Here is an 18846-nt window from a genome sequence, read left to right as displayed (position 1 = left end):
TGGCCTATGAATTTAGTTTAGATCAGTGATCATCTGAATAATAATACTGTATAGTGTATATGGAATTATGTCCTATTTGTAATTTTTTGAATGAACAAATTTTATTTTCTTGCATCTGGCAGCACTGCCTTGCAATTGTAGCAAACATTCGCACTGATTCAGCATTCGGGTAATGACCTTGACTATTCACAAAAACGTATGGGCTACTCTATTTTGTGCACATACCCTACTCTCTACTAGTAAATAATTATGGTTTGTCTGTTTTTTATAATGGTTTTAATTTATATAAATTTCAAACCTAATTTTTTTTGTATCTGTCCTATAAGACGACTCTGGATTTTGGGGGTCTTTTTTTATGATTCAACTATTGTCTTATCTGCCGAGATATACAGTAAATGAAAATGTTCTGTGAGTTTTTAGGAATAATCAAATTAGTTTAAAGTATTTACTAAATTTAAGATTTATTAGAGTTTGTAATTATTTGTTTTTTTAGTAACTAATAGATTTTTTTAGTAACTAATAGATATGTGTGACATTTTGCCTGGGCAAAAAGTTAGAAGCTTGAATGTTAAAGTGAAAACCATATTACAGATTTGGTTATTTTAGCCTACTATTGTTTTATTTATCATGATATGTCAAGGAGATCAAATTGGGAAGAGTGGGATGTCCAGATTTCAAGGAAGTCTATATTTTTCTTGGAGTCCCAGAGAATAAGTATTAAAAAGTTGGTGCAGATTGGACAAAGGGTTTAGGAGTTACTAAGGAGGATGAAATCAGGAATGGAGTATGGTGTCCAGGTTTCATGATAGTTATATTTTCGTCAGAGTCTGAGTTAAGCAAGAATAATTTGGAGCAGATTGACCAAATAAGCTAAGAATGGAGACAGACAGTTTATTATATATATATATATATATATATATATATATTTGATGAGGAATCATCTAGGAATTCAACAGACAAAGCAATTCTGATGAAACATAACAGTCTGAGGAATTGTCTAGGTTAATGGTTCCAGTTTCAGAAGCAGAACTGAATTTTCCACCTCTATCTGCTACTCATGGTAAACTCTCCTGCTCATCTCATGTTGTATATTTGAAAAACATTCATCTGGAGTTTATTCTGGCTAATACTACATCTTGATACAACAAATGGTTATGGAAGTCATAAAAAATTTGAAAATGTATCATGGAATGCTGGTACAACATCCTTGAAGCAATTGAAGAGAATATTGTAGTGCTTTGCAGCTAATATGTATTATTATTATTTTTTCTATTTTTAGTTTGTGTCTTATCATTTTTTCTGTTATTGTGCATGTTCCTCTATGTTTCCTTCCTTTGTACCACTGGTTCTCTGCTGATGGGGATTATATGATGCATATGAGATGTGGGGATTAGCCCAAGGAATGGGCACATGGAACGGAGAGGCATCCGCTGGCAGGGGATATAAATATGGTGGTAATCCATGTGATGTATCTCTTTTTTTTTTTTTTTTTTGCTGGCTTTCATGTTTTGGTTACTGGAGGATGCCCACCGTAACTTGTAAGGGCTCCAAGGGACAACGAGGATAGACATTAAACAAAGAAGTTCCAGTTAAAGTCATCCTGCAAAGAGAGAGAGCTGTTCAGAAGAATAACCATCCTAGGATTAAAGAAAGTATGGCACTGTTAAAGAATCCATCTCCATCAAAGTGAAATACAAGCAAGGAAAGAAAAGCGCTATCTAAAGGAACAAAGGACTAAACGGAGTGTTGTCAAAACCTATGATTTTTCTTTTAAAAATGAACATTCATATGTTCCCCTTTTTTGTTCTTTGCATTGTTTTTTGTATTCTGTTGGGTGTCGAGGGACCTCACATAATGGAGGAAGAACAGGAGAAGAAGAAAAGAAAAGACAAACTTGTAACGCGACCAAACATCACAAAATTGAATTGTGTATAGCTTGTGTTAAATGTGTATAGTGTTGCCAATAAACCTTTGTTCTTACATCACATGCTATTGCACTGACTGTTTTTTCTTTTGTTTTTGTTCAATCCTGCAGACACCATGTGCTATGGGAATTACCATAATATCATCTGTAAAAACAAATGAAAGTGGTTTCAAGGTTACTATATTACAAGCAATACAAAAATGCTGCTGATAGTTGAAGAAAAGTAAGCTGTAGCACAATCTGAAACTGCTTTTCTCATTGCAGTTTTAAGACTTCAGTACAAGAAATGTCATATATAACTAATAATAGTAGTGAAATCACTTAAAAACTACAAAATGTTAGAAATCACAAAGAATTTTTATACATTGATAACAACCTTCCATGTTACAATAAAACGAGGATTGTGTAGATGCAATTATTGAACAAGTTGTTTTGGAAAAACATCTAAAAACTAAAGAAGATAAGGAAAGAGATGGAGATGATATTCTTGATCAAGACTTGGTGACTAGGAAGCCAGAAAATTTATTCCTGAATAAGATGATGTTTTATACAAGATGGAAATGAAGTAAGTCCCATTTTTGTGTTGGATGCCTGTGCCAATTTTGTACAAGTTATAAGAGTATAAAGAAAATGCATCAAAATATGCTAGGTAAATTTCTGCAAAAATAATTACTTTTTGTATTTGAATATGCTGTTCTTGAACTTGAATTTATTTACATATATGTATTCAAGTAATTATAGATGGAATACTCAAAAGTCTATTAATAATAATAATAATAATTACTTACATTAAAACAATTAACAAATCTGATTAAATTTCTAGAATTTCTTATTGTGTTCTAATTACTTTCACTGCATAAAGTTATCGCGCAGTTATTTTTATCGGTATAAGCTAGTCCTAAAATAGCACCTACTGTATCTAAATAATTGAGATTAATAAATTTACATTGAGAAAGTATGTTGTATCTAAGAAACTATTGTTATGTTATCTGTAAACTAGCAAAATTTATTTAACTTGACTACTTTCGATGCAAATATGGATCATTTTCAAGTCTGTTCAATAATGGAATGGAACCAATAAGAATTTAATTTAATTTTATATAATAATTATTATTATAATAAGCAGATTTTACTGTATATTACTTTTAATTTTGTTTTTCATTAAATTGTTTTAAGATAGACTTATTTATAAAAATTATCAACAGCTGTATAAGAATAATATAAGCAGCTGAAATATATTTCTTGTTCTTATATAAATTTATATTTTAATAATTATATTATATTTGTTTCAGAGATATGCCTGTACAAGATATTTTATATTTGATGATGCAAGTATCAATGGCTATGGAATATTTGGAAAATAAACAATTTGTACATAGAGATTTGGCTGCTCGTAATGTGCTCCTTGTTAATGAAAGTTTTGCTAAAATTAGTGATTTTGGTATGTCTAGAGCATTGGGACTGGGGAAGGAATATTATCGGGTAATTAAGCTTCCCTTTGTCGGTATATTTAAATAAATAAATAAATAAAATAATAGAAATTATTTTATTAATTTTTTTCTACATTAAGGCTGAAGTTGCTGGAAAATGGCCATTAAAATGGTATGCTCCAGAATGTATTTATTACTTTAAATTCAGTACAAAGTCAGATGTTTGGAGTTATGGAGTTTCCTTATGGGAAGCATTATCTTATGGAGAGAAACCATATCAGGTAATAGAATTACAAAATTTGTAAAATGTAGATACTTTCAATTTGTATACAATATATTGTTGAAATTTTCAAAGTTCTCTCAAGAATAATCAATAATTATTATTTATTTGTAGTAATCCAAGCTTCATTTTTATTTTAATTCAATTATTTATTTACAACATTTTGTAAAATATCAGTACATTTTTTTTTATACAGTATAAATTTATATACCGTATTTTACGGACTATAAGACGCACCTGAATTTTGGAGGCAATTTTTTTAAGGAAAAAAGTGCGTCTTATAGTCCGTAAAATATGGTATACAGTATATAAAACAATGCTTATTGTACATATTTTCTTCTTTGTTACTGGTACACTAAAAATAACTGATGCCATCAATTCAAAAAGGGCTAATGTTCAGAGAACCTAATTTTTCAGAAATAGCAAAAAAGCTGAAGTGTATGAGCATATTGGAAAGGTATAGCCTTTGAGATTAGATTTAAATGATAGGTTACATTTAGTCCATTCATTTACCAGCAGCAGCAACTGCAATTTTGGCATGGTTTTACAATGAGAAACAAAGTCCTTGGACTTCAGCCCATTTTGAAGTAAACAAGTAACAGACAGATTATTTCTTGCAAATTAAAATTATTTTTATTAAATCTCCAGTGTATTTCCATTTCATTTCCAATTCTCCCAACAGGTCTCTAAGAATCATTGAAAGTCCTTTTTCTTGAATTTGATCCTTAAAAGTTTTCTTTTTTATCACTTGGTCCAAGAAATTATCTATTTTAAAGATATTAGTTAATTTTATATACTATTATACAAATAATACAGAGATAAAATATGTAAAATTTGAAAGAGAAAGAGATCAACAAATTGTTTCCTCTGTTTTGGCCAGGCAATGCATGATACTCGGTTAGGACTTTGGGAGTTTTATAAAGTTTAAGAACCTCTTTTTGGTAATGCACAATAACCCTGTCATAGATTTTTAACAAGCATTCTTTCCCTTCACTAAGTAAATAGATTAGTCCTAACTACTGCACATTCTTACGGCCTGGTCAAAATTTGTGAAATGAACTACACTTGTTGAAAGCTGAAATATGAAGCAAGTACTGTTTTTTCTTTTAAGTTGTTTTGCTTATTTTTTTGTTTTAATGTGTTCTTTAATACTGTTAAGCTAGATGAGTGAGTGATTAAGGTTTCAGCCTATTGCTCTGGGGATCCAGGAATGAATTCAAGTGAATCAAAAAACTCCAGGAATTTTTCAGGGTGGTCAAGTTTTTTCCCTCACCACCCACCCGCTCCATTCCACTATCAGCCTTGATAAAAAGCCCTCTTAGTGTACAGAGGGTGGAAAGAGTCAAAAAACTAAAAATACTGTTAATTAATAAAATAATAGAATTTTTTAAAATATATGTTGTATATTACAAAATTTTGGCTTAGTTACAGAATTCTATCAAGACAAAATTTTGTCATCCTAGGTGCCTATCAAAGGAAAAGATATATACTTAAATATTTATCCAAGTGCATAAGAGAACTTTCCAGCATTTCATGAGCATATGGTGCATTAGTTCCATCTTGATGTTTAAAATAAAATCATTCGTTCAAAAATGACACATTTACATTTACAAATTTTTCCCATTTCTTCCAACCACAAAAATAGCAGAAGGGAATCACTTTAAAAGATTTAGCATAAAGAGTTTCTGATTGTAAAGGATAAAAACCAACACTGTATAAATTAATACAGAAATTTATACTACAGAAAATAAAATTACTGTATGATCAGATCATCTTGGCATAGCTGGAAAGCACTTGTGGAATTATGTGCTGCTTTTATGCATTCGTCTCATTTCCTCATAATCATTTCACAGTAGTGTTTGTGAGTATAAGGTATTGCCTCATTGTTCTAACAATTTCTAACAATGAGCAGATTGCATAATGCTCTTGTATCTTAGAGCAACATCAGCATTGTGTGTCATCACAATTTGTGAAGATTATATATTTATAATTTGCATTTTGTTCTTATGTTTGAAAGATTTAAGTATTGCCACAGAACTTCCAATGCAATTTATGTTTCTTTTTGAATGAATGAATTTATTTTACTGCAGACATCACAGAGCAATTAGTGCACTATACACTATGCATATATTCATGCAATGTTGGCAAGATCTCTTTTGTCTCTGGATAAATGTTAAAGTAGGCACACTATATTTCTTTCTTTGTAGAATAGTCTTTGTAGGAATTTACCTGGTAGGATTCTGCAATAACCCCAAAATTTTGTCTGTAAGCCATGAAATTTTTGATCCTTTTTTATTCCATTGTGAAGAATACTTGAAGGGTTCTTATGCTGCAGGCAGCTGTTATCTTAATCTAGATTATCTATCAAAAGATAAATTATTGGTGCTAATAACTAACTGTAGAAATAGCCAATGTTAATGTTAGGAATAAGTAATATGTGTACTGTTGACATTACTTGGGTAAAGTGTTTTTATTTAGTTATTTTTTTATATGTTTAGAACATTTATATATGTATTTTTCCATTTTTTTCACAAATTTCAGTCTGTTGTCTGTGTTTTAAATATTGACTTATTTGGTTAATTTCAATCTGTCAAATTCTCTTCTATATTTCATTTTTTAGTTGCTTTATATGAAAACTAAAGTGTAATTGTATTTGTTATGTATTGGCAAACCATCTTAACTTACCAAAGCAAAAACGTTTTGTTTTATGTAATTTTGTTGTTAAAGAAGATATATACACTTCAAAAGTGAAATTGCAACATCATGAAGGAATATGTGTAGGTAGCCACATGTACAGTACATTGGAAAACCAGTAGAGGTGACAGAGATATGCAAATGATTAAAATAATAAACAGATATGCAATGGACACTGTTTATTCAGTAACAAATATGGCCCCCACGAGCAGCTCTACAGGTCACTATCAATATGGTAATTCATGGTTTGACTGAGATATCCCTTGCCAAACTGCATCCAATATGGTATGCATGTTGTCTACAGTATGTGGCTGTGGTCCCCCAGTGCATCTCACATCAGGCGAGGTCCCACAGGTGTTCAGTGGTAGAGAGATCTGGTGAGGCTGCTGGCTGAGGATGTGAATTCCGTTCGGGCTGGTGAGAGTTTACCATGTGATTTACAGGAAGGTATTATCTTGATGGAACACTGTATCAAGTGCAGCCTGCATCAGTGGCTGAACCACAGGCCCCACAATTTGTGTGATGTACTAGTTCATTGTCAGAATACTGGAAATATGCACCAGGGCCATCTGCTGATTGAAGATGATGCCTGATGTGATGTTTGTTGAAAAGGGCTGGCACATAATGTTCCCCAGGATATAATGTTCACTGTACCCATCCATGGGTTCATTCCTCCACAGACAGAAGCAAGATTCATCCACAAACAATACCAATTCCATTTAATGGTCCAGTTGTGATGACGATGACACACACCAGGCATGCAGCCCTGTGTCGAGTGGTTAATGGCACCCTGGTTGCTGGTTGCTGGTTGCTGGTTGCTGTGCATGCAGTCCAACTTCATGCAACCTGTTTTGAATGGTTTGAGTGGACACAGATGAACCCTTTGACGACAGGCAGATTCTGATGTCATGTTCCATGGTGAACTGGTCCCAAGGGCCATTCAGTGAATCTGCTGGTCTGTGCATTCTGTCATGTACCAATGTAATCCATATTCTCTTTGGCTTTTTTGCAGATGTTTTTGCATCCATCATGTCACACGTAGCTGGATGGTACTCTCAAGTCATGCCCAATGCAGATGTGCATTAACAAACTGAGGTTAAACAACTACCATATGAACGACTGTATCATGGAGCTGCAAAAAGTGAGGTTTCTGCAGCTCTATGATACAGTCTCATTCCCTAGCTGTTAACTGGTGGTATTCAGCTTGCTGTCATCTCTGAGGCATTTTCTACACTTCTTTGAAAGTTTGGCTGCTGTGAACCATTGCTTATAACATTTACGGTCTAACTAGGCTGCTGATCTTTCTAGTCCAAAACTGGGTACCACATGACCTGATGCATATAAAACTTAATCATTTGCATATCTCTGTCACTTCCACTGCTCCTGCAATTTGTATGTGGCTATGTGCATTCCTTTGTGGTGTTGCAATTTCACTTTTGAGGAGTGTAATTATTGCAAGTTTTATAAATTTAAGGAGGATATATTCTATCCAGGGCAAATCTAACTTAAGATCTGCAAATAAGTTATGTTGTAAAATTTCCCATTACTTTACCTTTTAAAATTTGTTCAAAATATAGCTTTATTTTACCAAGCATTTTGTTTGACTTTTGTTTTCTATTGCTAGCTAAACTTTATTAGAAACCTTGGAATAGATTTGCTTAAAGATTATCTATATATTTTAAATCCCCAACTAAATGGCCAGTTGAGTCAAACCCAACATTTTTATTATCTTTCTTATAAAGTCCTTTTTTTCAATTAAAGTTCCTAATTTGGTCCCTTTTTATTTGTGTTTCATGTCCCTAAGTCCCTATTTTGTAAAAGAATGTCTGTTGGGACCTCTGTATTTCCTATGTAGATAACATCCTAATATCTTCTGAATACATTACACAATTTCATGTATGGCATATGTGAGGAAAGCTAGGGATCACATCCTTTTCTTCCTTACTCTCTGTCTAATGAGTCATGACTGGCAGTTTCATCAGTCAATATACAGTGGGTGATTGGTTAACAAACAAATCGGATAAAGAACACTTTCGCAAAAGATTTTTACGTTTGGACAACGAACACCTCACAGAACACCACAAGAAGAAACGGCATAAAATAATGAACACCTATTGGTCTTCCCTTGTCTTTGGGCAACAATTCAGAATTTTTTGGAGTGCAGGAGACGTCCACATCGACACTCAACCCAGTATATACTGATCGGATAGTATTCCTTTGAAACTCTCCCATGTAATTCTTCCAACCTTTTATTTTTCTGACAGAAACTATTCTTTTATAGTATTCACGAGACTGTTGGGCAGGCACTCATTAAGTTTTGCATCTGTTTTTATTTTCAAAAGGTGAGAGTATAATAGCAAAGGTAGAGAGTGGGCAGATGTCTGATGTTGCTGGGCAGTATGGCTTGAACAGGTCTACAGTAGGCTGCAGTTCAATCTTATCTAAGAAAGATACGGTATAACCAGGAAGACTCGAGTATCTTAAGGAGTAACAGAAATCACATCTGAGAAATAAAGAACATTGAAGAGCTGATAATGGAACCTGAAACTGATCTGATGACAGAAGAATGCCAAGAACTCTTGAATGAAGAACACCAAGAAACTCAGCGAGATATGTTGTCTTGTGAAAAAGAGAATTAATGCTGATATCTACTATTAAACATCTTTTGAAGAAGTGGGAGGATGTCAGAACAACGGCCTTAGAATGGCATCCAAACAGGTTGAGGTTAATAGGCTTGGGGATCTCTACAATTACAATGCTATTAATTACTTTTGAAAAATCCTGAAGAGAGAAAAGCAATTGACATTAGAGATTCTTTAACCCCCACAAACGGAAAAAATATAACTAATAAAAATGCAAGACTGTGTATCATTTTTGCAAAACACTCAATGTTTTGCAACACTCAACACTCTTTGTGTATCAATGCAAAACACTCATTAAGCGAAACAATTTTTCCCATAGAAATTAATGAAAAATATGATAATGCGTTCCACGTCAAAAAATATACTCAAATATTTTATGTATAATGTTTATTCAGAGAAAATTATACAATAAACATTGTTAAGGAGCATGAATCATCATGTTTTCTTCTAGCATGGAATGAACCAACCTGAAATGCGAATTAGATTTGCAGACAACCAAAAAAATCAGATAATTTATCTGATAAACACACCAAACAATATGCCAAATTCTTGGGCTATACAAAGGCTATAATTAAATATTAGAAATTAATTATTTATAATTATTAAATTTAATATGAGATGGAAACATAACTGTCTACATCTAGTCAAATTAATTAATCTTTAATTTAGATATTTTTGGAATTTAATTTGGAATTGGTCATTAAATTTAATACAAGATGGCAGCATAACTGCCTACCTCTAGTCAAATTAATTAATTTTTAATATGAAATTATAGCCTTTACATAGCTCAAGGATTTGGCATATTGTTTAGCTTGTTTATTATATAACGGGCTATGGTTGATGTTTATATGTAATATGTGTTGGAAAAAGTTTGGAAAAATGTGTGATCACAAGTGACACTAAGATGCTAGCTGAACGAGTGCTAGATGGAGCATGCGCACAATCCAAGACTTCCCCTCTCCTGGCCACTCGTTAAGCGAGTTGTTTTTTCACAATTTATTTTGCTCGTTATGCGAAACACTCGTTAATCAAGGTTCCACTGTATTCTTATACAGTTTTTCAGATAACTATTTAAAGCTGCCAACTTTTATATGACAAAACTCTTTAGCAGGTACTTGATACAGTTTAGAAGCAACTAAATTTAGTGTCACATTATTCTACAATATGTGAAAACTGGTTTCCATTGACATAGCCATGAACTTTCTGACATGAAACTCATATTTATGAAGCACATTATATTGTAATATTTTCATTAGAAAAATAAATTACTTTACAAAATACCATCATATAATAATTTGATGCTGAAATATTGTAGTTCAGGTCTCTATTATAAAGTCTTAGTAATTAGATGTTGCTTGAAAAATTGATAATTAAAAATTTTCCTGTAGGGTGTCTGATTTTTCTGGGATTTGTTTATATGATTCTGTTACCACCAGATGACAAATGAATGGCCATGTAAGCAATTTAATAAGGCCAAAGTCCTGGACATTGGAAGATGATTTGTCTCAGAATTTCAACACACTCCTGGGCAGTACCAAAAAGAAATTTCACCTATCTTATGCACTACAAGATATTTTATCAATATTTACTCAAGTGAAATTGGGACTTAGAGATCCAATTTCACTCATAAAGTGAATATCAATAAAATATGAAATTAAATCTCTCTAGCCCTTTTTGAGTTGATAGAGAGAATTTCATAAATATATATTTTTCCAATTACTTTATAGTTAGCCTATAGCCAAGGTTTTAGGGAATGTCTTCAAATATAAAACACTCTATATATAACCAAGGTTTTAGGGTACAACTCCAAAATGAAAACCAATAGGAAAGAAACAGCATTTGGGTAAACTTTTAAAACAAAATTGTGGTAACTTTTTAGGCTATTTTTGAAAAGCATTTGGTGATTTTAAGTACTTTTGAAGCACTTTTAATGATTGCTGATTGAAAATATCTGACAACTCTGTATCCTTCACAGGTATAACCAGTTCATTATGATACTTAGGTTTTTCATGTATTAGTTGTCCTTGTGCAAATGCCACACTCAATAAATTTTATGAATATAACCTTGTATAGGCCATGGCCTACAGTCAAGGTTTTGGGGTAATATATATATAACTGTATACATAAGATCTTAAATTGAAATCATAACATATGAAATTATAGATAATAGAATTGAAAAGTAAATAGAAAAGTCCCTAAGAACAGCTGATATCTACCCTCGAAAATTAACAAATATAAATTAGACTCACTTGAACCTTTAACCGGTGTGTATTACAATTAAATCTTGTATATCGAACATTTTCTTAACCCCTTTTAGATTCTTCTTCAGGCATCTTTTAATTGTAAACTAGCCAGATCTTCTAAAACGAATACAAATATAAAATTCGAAAATATTCAAATGGAGTGTTGGAAATTTCGTATGTCAAGCTCCACTGCACATGCGTTCTTGTGATATATTTAAATATGTTCAAATGTAACAATGGTTGTAAAACTGCTTTAATATCAAGTTGAAACTCAAAATAAATGTGCATGTAGATGAGTTCAAATAACAAGAATTTATGTGCATGCGTTCCCATGTTTCTGTAAATAAGATTGAACGTTAACTATCAGTATCAAGTATAGTCTGCCATGCCATTTATAGACTCATCTTGTCTCTAAAATTAATGCATGTGGATGTGCTGCAAGCTTTAAAAATCTCAATTGCCTCTAACCATTTGAGGTGTTCTGGGTGTGGGGTGGTGAGGATGATTTGTGGAGTGCAGTGGTACTACTATTATGCTGTATATCTGATTTATGCTTCCATATTCTGACCCCCATTGAACGTTTAGTGGAGCCAATGTACACCATTTCCCTATCACATCTGTTGTCTGTGATAGGGACATGTGATTACAACAACCATCGTTAGGTTCAAACATATTTAAACATATCACGAGAATACATGCGCAGTGGAGCTTGACATCTGAAATTTCCATCACTTCATTCAAATATTTTTGAATTTTATATTCATATTTGTTTTAGAAGATGCAGTTAGTTTACAATTAAAAGATGCCTGAAGAAGAACCCAGAAGGGATTAATAAAATATTCGATTTACAAGATTTAATACACACTCACTTCGTTTAACCTTAATATCCGGTACTTCTTGATCGTCCAAACGAACGTTTTCGTCCTCTCCGAGGACTGCCTCAGGTTATTCAAACAAAAGAATGCATTAGAGCAGGATTCCAATTTTTTTAATTAATTTCTCGAGGAACTTTCAAAAAATCTTTGAAAGTTCCTCGAGAAATTAATTAAAAAAATTGGAATCCTGCTCTAATGCATTCTTTTGTTTGAATAACCTGAGGCAGTCCTCGGAGAGGACGAAAACGTTCGTTTGGACGATCAAGAAGTACTGGATATTAAGGTTAAATGAAGTGAGTGTGTATTAAGTTAACCGGTATTTAAGTCAAGTAGATGTGGTAGTTTACAAGATTTGGTCTAATTTTATATTCATCCCGGTGTGCGGTCCAGATTTGTATTAACAAATATACATAAAAACAAACACAACAATTACATAAAATTAAAAATACAACATACAGTAAAACAAAAAAAGCATAAAAGTTCTTCAAAAGAATTTATTTTCAAAGAACTGCTTTTCTTTGATGTACTTTGTTAACTGCTTGACACAATAATTAATGATGCTACAGTATGTTGTTCCAAAACATTTCCTTTTCTTAAGTTGGAAATAACTTATAACTCCTACCTCATAAGTCTTAACCATATTTATATTTATATATCTTTTACCAATATTTACAAATATATGATTTGGCAGATATATATATCTGTCAAATAATATGCTTATTAAGTATGCAAAAATTTTTAAGCTTCTGTTGCCCAGTTAACCATCACCCAGTTGACCGTTGCCCAACTGTCAAATACCCTAATTTTCAGTTTCTGAAGGTTTATCAATGCAGAAAAAGAAAAAAGTTTAAAAAATGTTACCACACATACATTGGTGGAGAAATAGGTTTAATTAATCACTTTACGTTTCAAAGGTATGTTGAAAATACTGAAATGTGTATGTAGTATACAGAGAGAAAAATTGTAAAAACCAGTACCCATGTGCCTTATAGCCTACAATGTACTACTTTTTGTTGATTCATTAACTATCATCAAATTATATTGTCTTTTAACTCATATTATTGTATAGTTTGGAATCATATACAGTGTTGTTATATTTAATTAACTTTCCATTATTTCTAATGGGGAAAATTGATTTGGACTTCAAGACACCACTGTATTGTTTTATAACTAAAAATGTAAAGAGAATTTATAAAGTAATTATTTTTGTAATTGTAAAAATTAGAATCACAAAAGATATCTACAACTTAGAGCAGTGACATCACTTGGGGATTACAGGGAGTGCAACCACACTAGGTGATACCAAAGTAACAATAAATTTCTGCTAAAACAATCACAAAAATTTTATAATTTAAAAAAATAGCCCTATAGTTAGTTGCAGAGCTATTTTTTAAATAAATATATATAAAACAACAAAATCATTTTTTTTTTTTGTAAGCCCGCTTAAATGTATCAATGGACATATTCAAAATCTTAGCACACTGCCAGCACCTTTCAGCACCTTTATTCAAAATCTCTGGCAACTTCTGGTTGCTACCAGCATGATGCATCAAACTGCACATGTCTTTTTTGGTGCTCAACCATGAGACTCATAAGAGCTCTATTTTCCATTGACAATTTTTGAATTTAATTTATTTGTTGATGAATGTACCCTGAATAAGTTAAGATTAGATTAGTACATTAATAGAATATTAATATACAGTCAAACATGTTTTTATGCGGGGGATAGGGACCGCATTAAAAAAAACGCATAAAAAAAATCGCACCAAACTTCACGAGGGGCTATAAAAAATAGTTTTCGCAACACAATTAAAAAAAAATATTTTTTTATGCGGTGAATAGGGACCGCATAAAAAAAGTCTCACGTAGAAAATAACTCGAAACCGTACGAAATAGAATTTATTGACAACAGATGTCAGCACTTGACTGCATCGTCTGATCTATCGTCTGTTTTACATATTTTTGTCCAGGTGGTGTTTTGTTGACTTAAAAAGTAAATTATTTCATTTTTCGCATATTCATGCAATAATATTACTATAATAAGTGCATTTATGCTATAATAAGTTTATTTAGCTATGATAAGTCAACGTGAGACATGACGAATCGCACGAGACTAGTCGCCAACTATACTGCACAAATAAAAAATCGCACAAAAAAAAACGCACAAATTAAAAATTCGCATTAAAAAAATCGCACAAATAAAAATCGCACATAAAAAGAGCGCATAAAAACAGGTTTGACTGTATTTACATAAGACATCACATAATTTTTTTTAGTTGTTAACTAAATTAATCCTAAGATTACACTTTAATTAAACTCCTACAGAAATTAAAAAATTTTAATTCAAAAAGAGAGGACTGATTCATTTTTAATTAAGCTGCTCTCATTAAATAAGTTTAAAAATAAATTTAACATAATGTGGAAGTCCACATTATTTGCCATTTTTATTGTTTTTCTTTCCCAATATCCCCAGCAGTCAGCTTTTGTGTTTTCTCAAAAATGCCAGCATCTCACTGGATTGATGCTGAGATTTTGAATACGCCCAACATCACTACAATACTAAAACTCTATGCTAATTTATTTTTTAAACCTTCTAATCCATTTCAGTTGGGGCTGTCATTATTACGAAATTACAGTAAAAATACAAAAATATAATACAATTACAGTAGAGCATCAATTATCCGACTTAATTGGGGACTGGGGTTGGTCGGATAACTGAAAAGTCGGATAACCGAAAAGTATGAAAAAATACATTATTAGTATAGTGTATTAGACCTGATTTAAATACTAGCCTCCCTTTCATGGTTGAGCCAGTGCTGCCAGCTAAAACATGCAAAAATTTAACAAAAATAATATTAAAGTAGCCAAGACATAACCAAATATTGTAGCGCCACATCACTAGCAGACATTTGAATTTTCCGACTAGAACGCAGTCGGATAATTGATGCTCTACTGTATAAAAATAAAGAAATATATGTGAATACATGTATGCTGTGTTTATGATACTGTAAGTTAAATTTTAAAGGTACAATTTTAATTTTGCTAGTTGTTTATGTTACTGCTATTATATTCAGTAATATATGGGAATTGCAATTTAAAAATAGCATTAGTACTGTAAAAAAAAACATTAAGGATTCTGTATAGTCTAGTATAAAAAGAGATCCATTGGAGTAAATTTATGAGTTAAAGAATTTTTTAAAAACATCTTTTACATCTTCCTTCTGTGATTGAATTGATTTAGTTATAATGATATTAAACTTTGTACATAAAATAAAAGTTTATTATAATTCCAGGGTTTGACTGGTAGAGAAATATTAGAGATGTTTGAAAGAAATGAGCGATTAGCAAAACCAGCAAATTGTCCCAATGAAATATATGATATTATGTGGAAATGTTGGCAATATAGGTATGTTGTAAAATTTTAATATCAGTAATATATAATTTATGGTACTAAATGAACATTTACTCTTTAGGGCAGAAGATAGACCAACATTTGCTGAAGTACATCAAATGATGAAAGAAATTGTGGGAGGAAATAGGTGAGAATACTTATTGCATGTATATGGAGCTCAATTGGATATTAGAATCTGTTCCTGTGTAATAATAATAAAATATAAAGACAAGTACTCAGCTATGAAATTGAGAGAGAAAGGTCAGATCCTCAGGAATAATTTTTCCCACATTTTCATTAATATAAAAATAAACATTGGATTTATTGGATATCAACAGATTATCAATCGTGAAATCTTAGAAACTGTACAGTTCTATTAGCAATTGAGGACATTTTTATATATGTACAGCATGAATAGTCTGATCAGATTAGCATTTTTTCACGTTAGCCTGTCTTTTGAGTGCCTCTGAAATCAAAGTTTTGTAATCATCTTGTCCCAAATGGAGAAGTCAAACAATTAGGATGCCAAGACTGAATGGAGGTGCAGCCAAAGAAGCGCCTTGTGGAAACCATCCTGCATCTATAATATAAGCCTCATATTCATCTGAGCAAATTGTTCTGTCCTCATATATGATTAAATGTATGCCATTATTATGTGAATCGAAAATGATGTATTCTGACAAACGCTCTGTAGTATTGGAGTAGGCAAAAAGTTATTTTTCTGCAATACTTCAGAATGCTTTATTGTTATTGAAGAAGGAAACACTTTTGTTCATTTTTTTAATAAATTTGAAAGAAACAACAAACTTTCATATTGTTTAAATTACAAGAAAGTTTGAATGATTGCCTTCTCACTGAATTTTTGCATTTTATCTGTACTAAAATATCATCAAAAAAGGGAGAGAAACACCAATTTTACAGTAAAAATTGTTTAATTGGTAAAAAACAATGTAAATTAAAAACAGTTACATTTATATACTGTACAAATATCTACTAATTGCCTCCACCTATAATTATTATTCCAAAAATTAATGGTTGATTCTCTTTTAATCATTTTATTCACAACACATCATTGATTTATTTTTCATTAAGCTTATGGTTTCCATATAACATTTTTAACAATTTTGTTTATTCTATTTTCAATTTAAACCCATTTTGGTAAATTAAATTTGAATCAGTTATTAATTCTTCTCTGGAAAAATTTTTGGGAGAAAACACTTTACTAACTTAGCTTTAAAGAAATAAATTTATTAAATCAGTAAAAATTAATTATTTTAATAGATTTTGAACATAATGATTAGTATTTTCTGTACTTATTTTTTCACTAACAATCACAGAAATCTACTTCATTTGAAAATTTTTACTTTTCTATGAAACCAATCCCTCCAACTAATCTAAAATATAAAATTTTTCCTTTCCCAAAAATTAAATATGGATATTTTATGCAATCAACTTTTTTCCTGGTCATGATGTGAATAATTACAACCTGTTTGAGTTTTGTCTATAAATAACAAATCTTTGATTCATTTCATTTATATTCTCATATATCCTTCATCTTACCGTATACAGAATTACACTCTTAATACTAGTATTTAATTTAATTACCTCATAAGAATACCTTCAGAAATTCATGATGTATAGTTTTTTATAGGATGTAATTACTGTTGTTTAATATTCGTTAAGGAGGAGAAATTCTTGCAAAAATTATGTACAAAATGAATTTAACAATCAATTCTAAACAGCATAATTTTATATGGAATACAAACAATAATTATAATGCACAAAATCCATAATTCATACAAAATTATCATGTCATTTAAAAATTTATCTAATTGCTCTTTTATGTAAATAACAGCAAGTTCTTCCACAAGTATAAGAAAAATGGGCCAGTCATTTGATTATAAGGATGATCACTTTAATAAAATTATTTTAAGAAGAAGTAAAGTAAACGAACAAGAAAATGAAAGAATTGATTTAATTTTCCAATTAGACAAATTTTACTGTATTGAAAAATACTATTATAAAAGCTAAACTCTTAAATATTATATATAAGATTATACAAAAATATCCAAATGATCAAATTTTAATTAATAGGTGCTCTGATCATGGGATTTATCCCACTGTTTATATTATTTATATATTTTTAAATTATTGCTTTTGCAAAATAATTTTCCCTTTTTCAAATGGTGCTTCCTATGCATGCTTATTAAAACTTGTAGCAAATTTAGAAAAATCTCTTGGTAATTCTCCCAAAGAAAATTTAATTTAACTTTTTAAAATTATTTTCAAAAAATATTTTGTTATAATATATATATATTTTGTTATTTATGGTAAAATATTCAATGAAGTACTATAATTATTACATTCCAGTTTTGTTTTTTGTACTTTAAAAATTTTGAAAAATAATAATTTAAAAAAATTATTATTTATATAATTATTTTTTTACTTAATTTTTATTTAAGAAAACAAATCAGAAAAATTCTGTTACTAAATTCGTGTATAATTTATTGAATAATTACAGTACGTCCGTGTTTAGATGTACTGTACATGAAAAACGATATATATAAGCTGTATATTCTCAGTAAACGTATATGCACTTTAATGCGAGTGTCGGATGGAGTTGGTTTATCGTCCACAGGTTATCATCCTATGTGATATACCGTGCCACTTTGTTGTTTCCATCGCACCTTCATTTCATTTAAGCAAGAAGAGGAACAACAATTGCATGTATGTGTGTATGTGTGTGTGTGAATGTGAAATTTTATATAATTAGGAACAGGAATGAATCAGTCAGGGCTGTGATTTCGTGGCTTTGTTTTTAAAAAACAAAAATATTGAAAGAGAGTTATTTATTCTGTTTATTAACATTAAATTTGTCATAAATATAGTTGCGACTAGAATGTATTTAAATATAAAAAAAAAAGCAAATTGTATCTGTACCAAGGAGTCCAAAAGCGCCAATGGCTCCCATTTTTTGTAACATGTAAATTGAATGTATTGTATCTGTTTTGTGTTTTTATACCTAAACATGTCGAGCTCATCCTTGGAGAAATAAATCAGACAAATCAATCGATGTAAGTTTGGAGTTATTTTTTTCTGTTTTTTTTTAAATTTTATTTTACTCTTTTATAAAGACCATGAAATTCAGAATATCCAATCATAACATGCATGCAAGTTATCCATACATTTTGATCCTATCATTGCAGAATTATATTTAAATTATTGCCTACATTTCAAAAGAGAGTTAATATATACATTGACATTACCGCAATTTTTTTATCATACAAACATGACTTGAAATCTTCATTTTAAAAAATCATGTGCACATTTTTAATTTGCACATGATTTTCAAAATTGTAATAATAAT

The 18846-nt window shown here is 30.8% G+C and overlaps 1 protein-coding gene across 5 annotated transcripts in view; it reads left to right on the top strand.

Annotated features, from left to right (window-relative positions):
* Positions 1–16260, top strand: part of LOC136984541 (tyrosine-protein kinase Shark-like) — a 90091-nt gene extending 73831 nt beyond the window's left edge. For 4 of the 5 annotated variants that reach the window (XM_067281566.1, XM_067281567.1, XM_067281569.1 and 1 more), the window contains exons 12-15: positions 3217–3406; positions 3495–3635; positions 15382–15494; positions 15562–16260. In XM_067281566.1, coding sequence (XP_067137667.1) covers positions 3217–3406; positions 3495–3635; positions 15382–15494; positions 15562–15631 — 514 coding nt within the window. In that variant the 3' untranslated portion in view covers positions 15632–16260. The remainder of the gene's footprint in view (positions 1–3216; positions 3407–3494; positions 3636–15381; positions 15495–15561) is intronic. The other variant, XR_010882207.1, reaches the window with a different exon arrangement.
* The last annotated feature ends 2586 nt before the right edge of the window (positions 16261–18846 follow it).

This window comes from Centruroides vittatus, unplaced genomic scaffold (assembly GCF_030686945.1).
Source record: "Centruroides vittatus isolate TY-2023 unplaced genomic scaffold, ASM3068694v2 contig_922, whole genome shotgun sequence".
NCBI classification, from domain to species: Eukaryota; Metazoa; Arthropoda; class Arachnida; order Scorpiones; family Buthidae; genus Centruroides; species Centruroides vittatus.
This window is presented reverse-complemented; position numbering and strand designations above follow the sequence as displayed.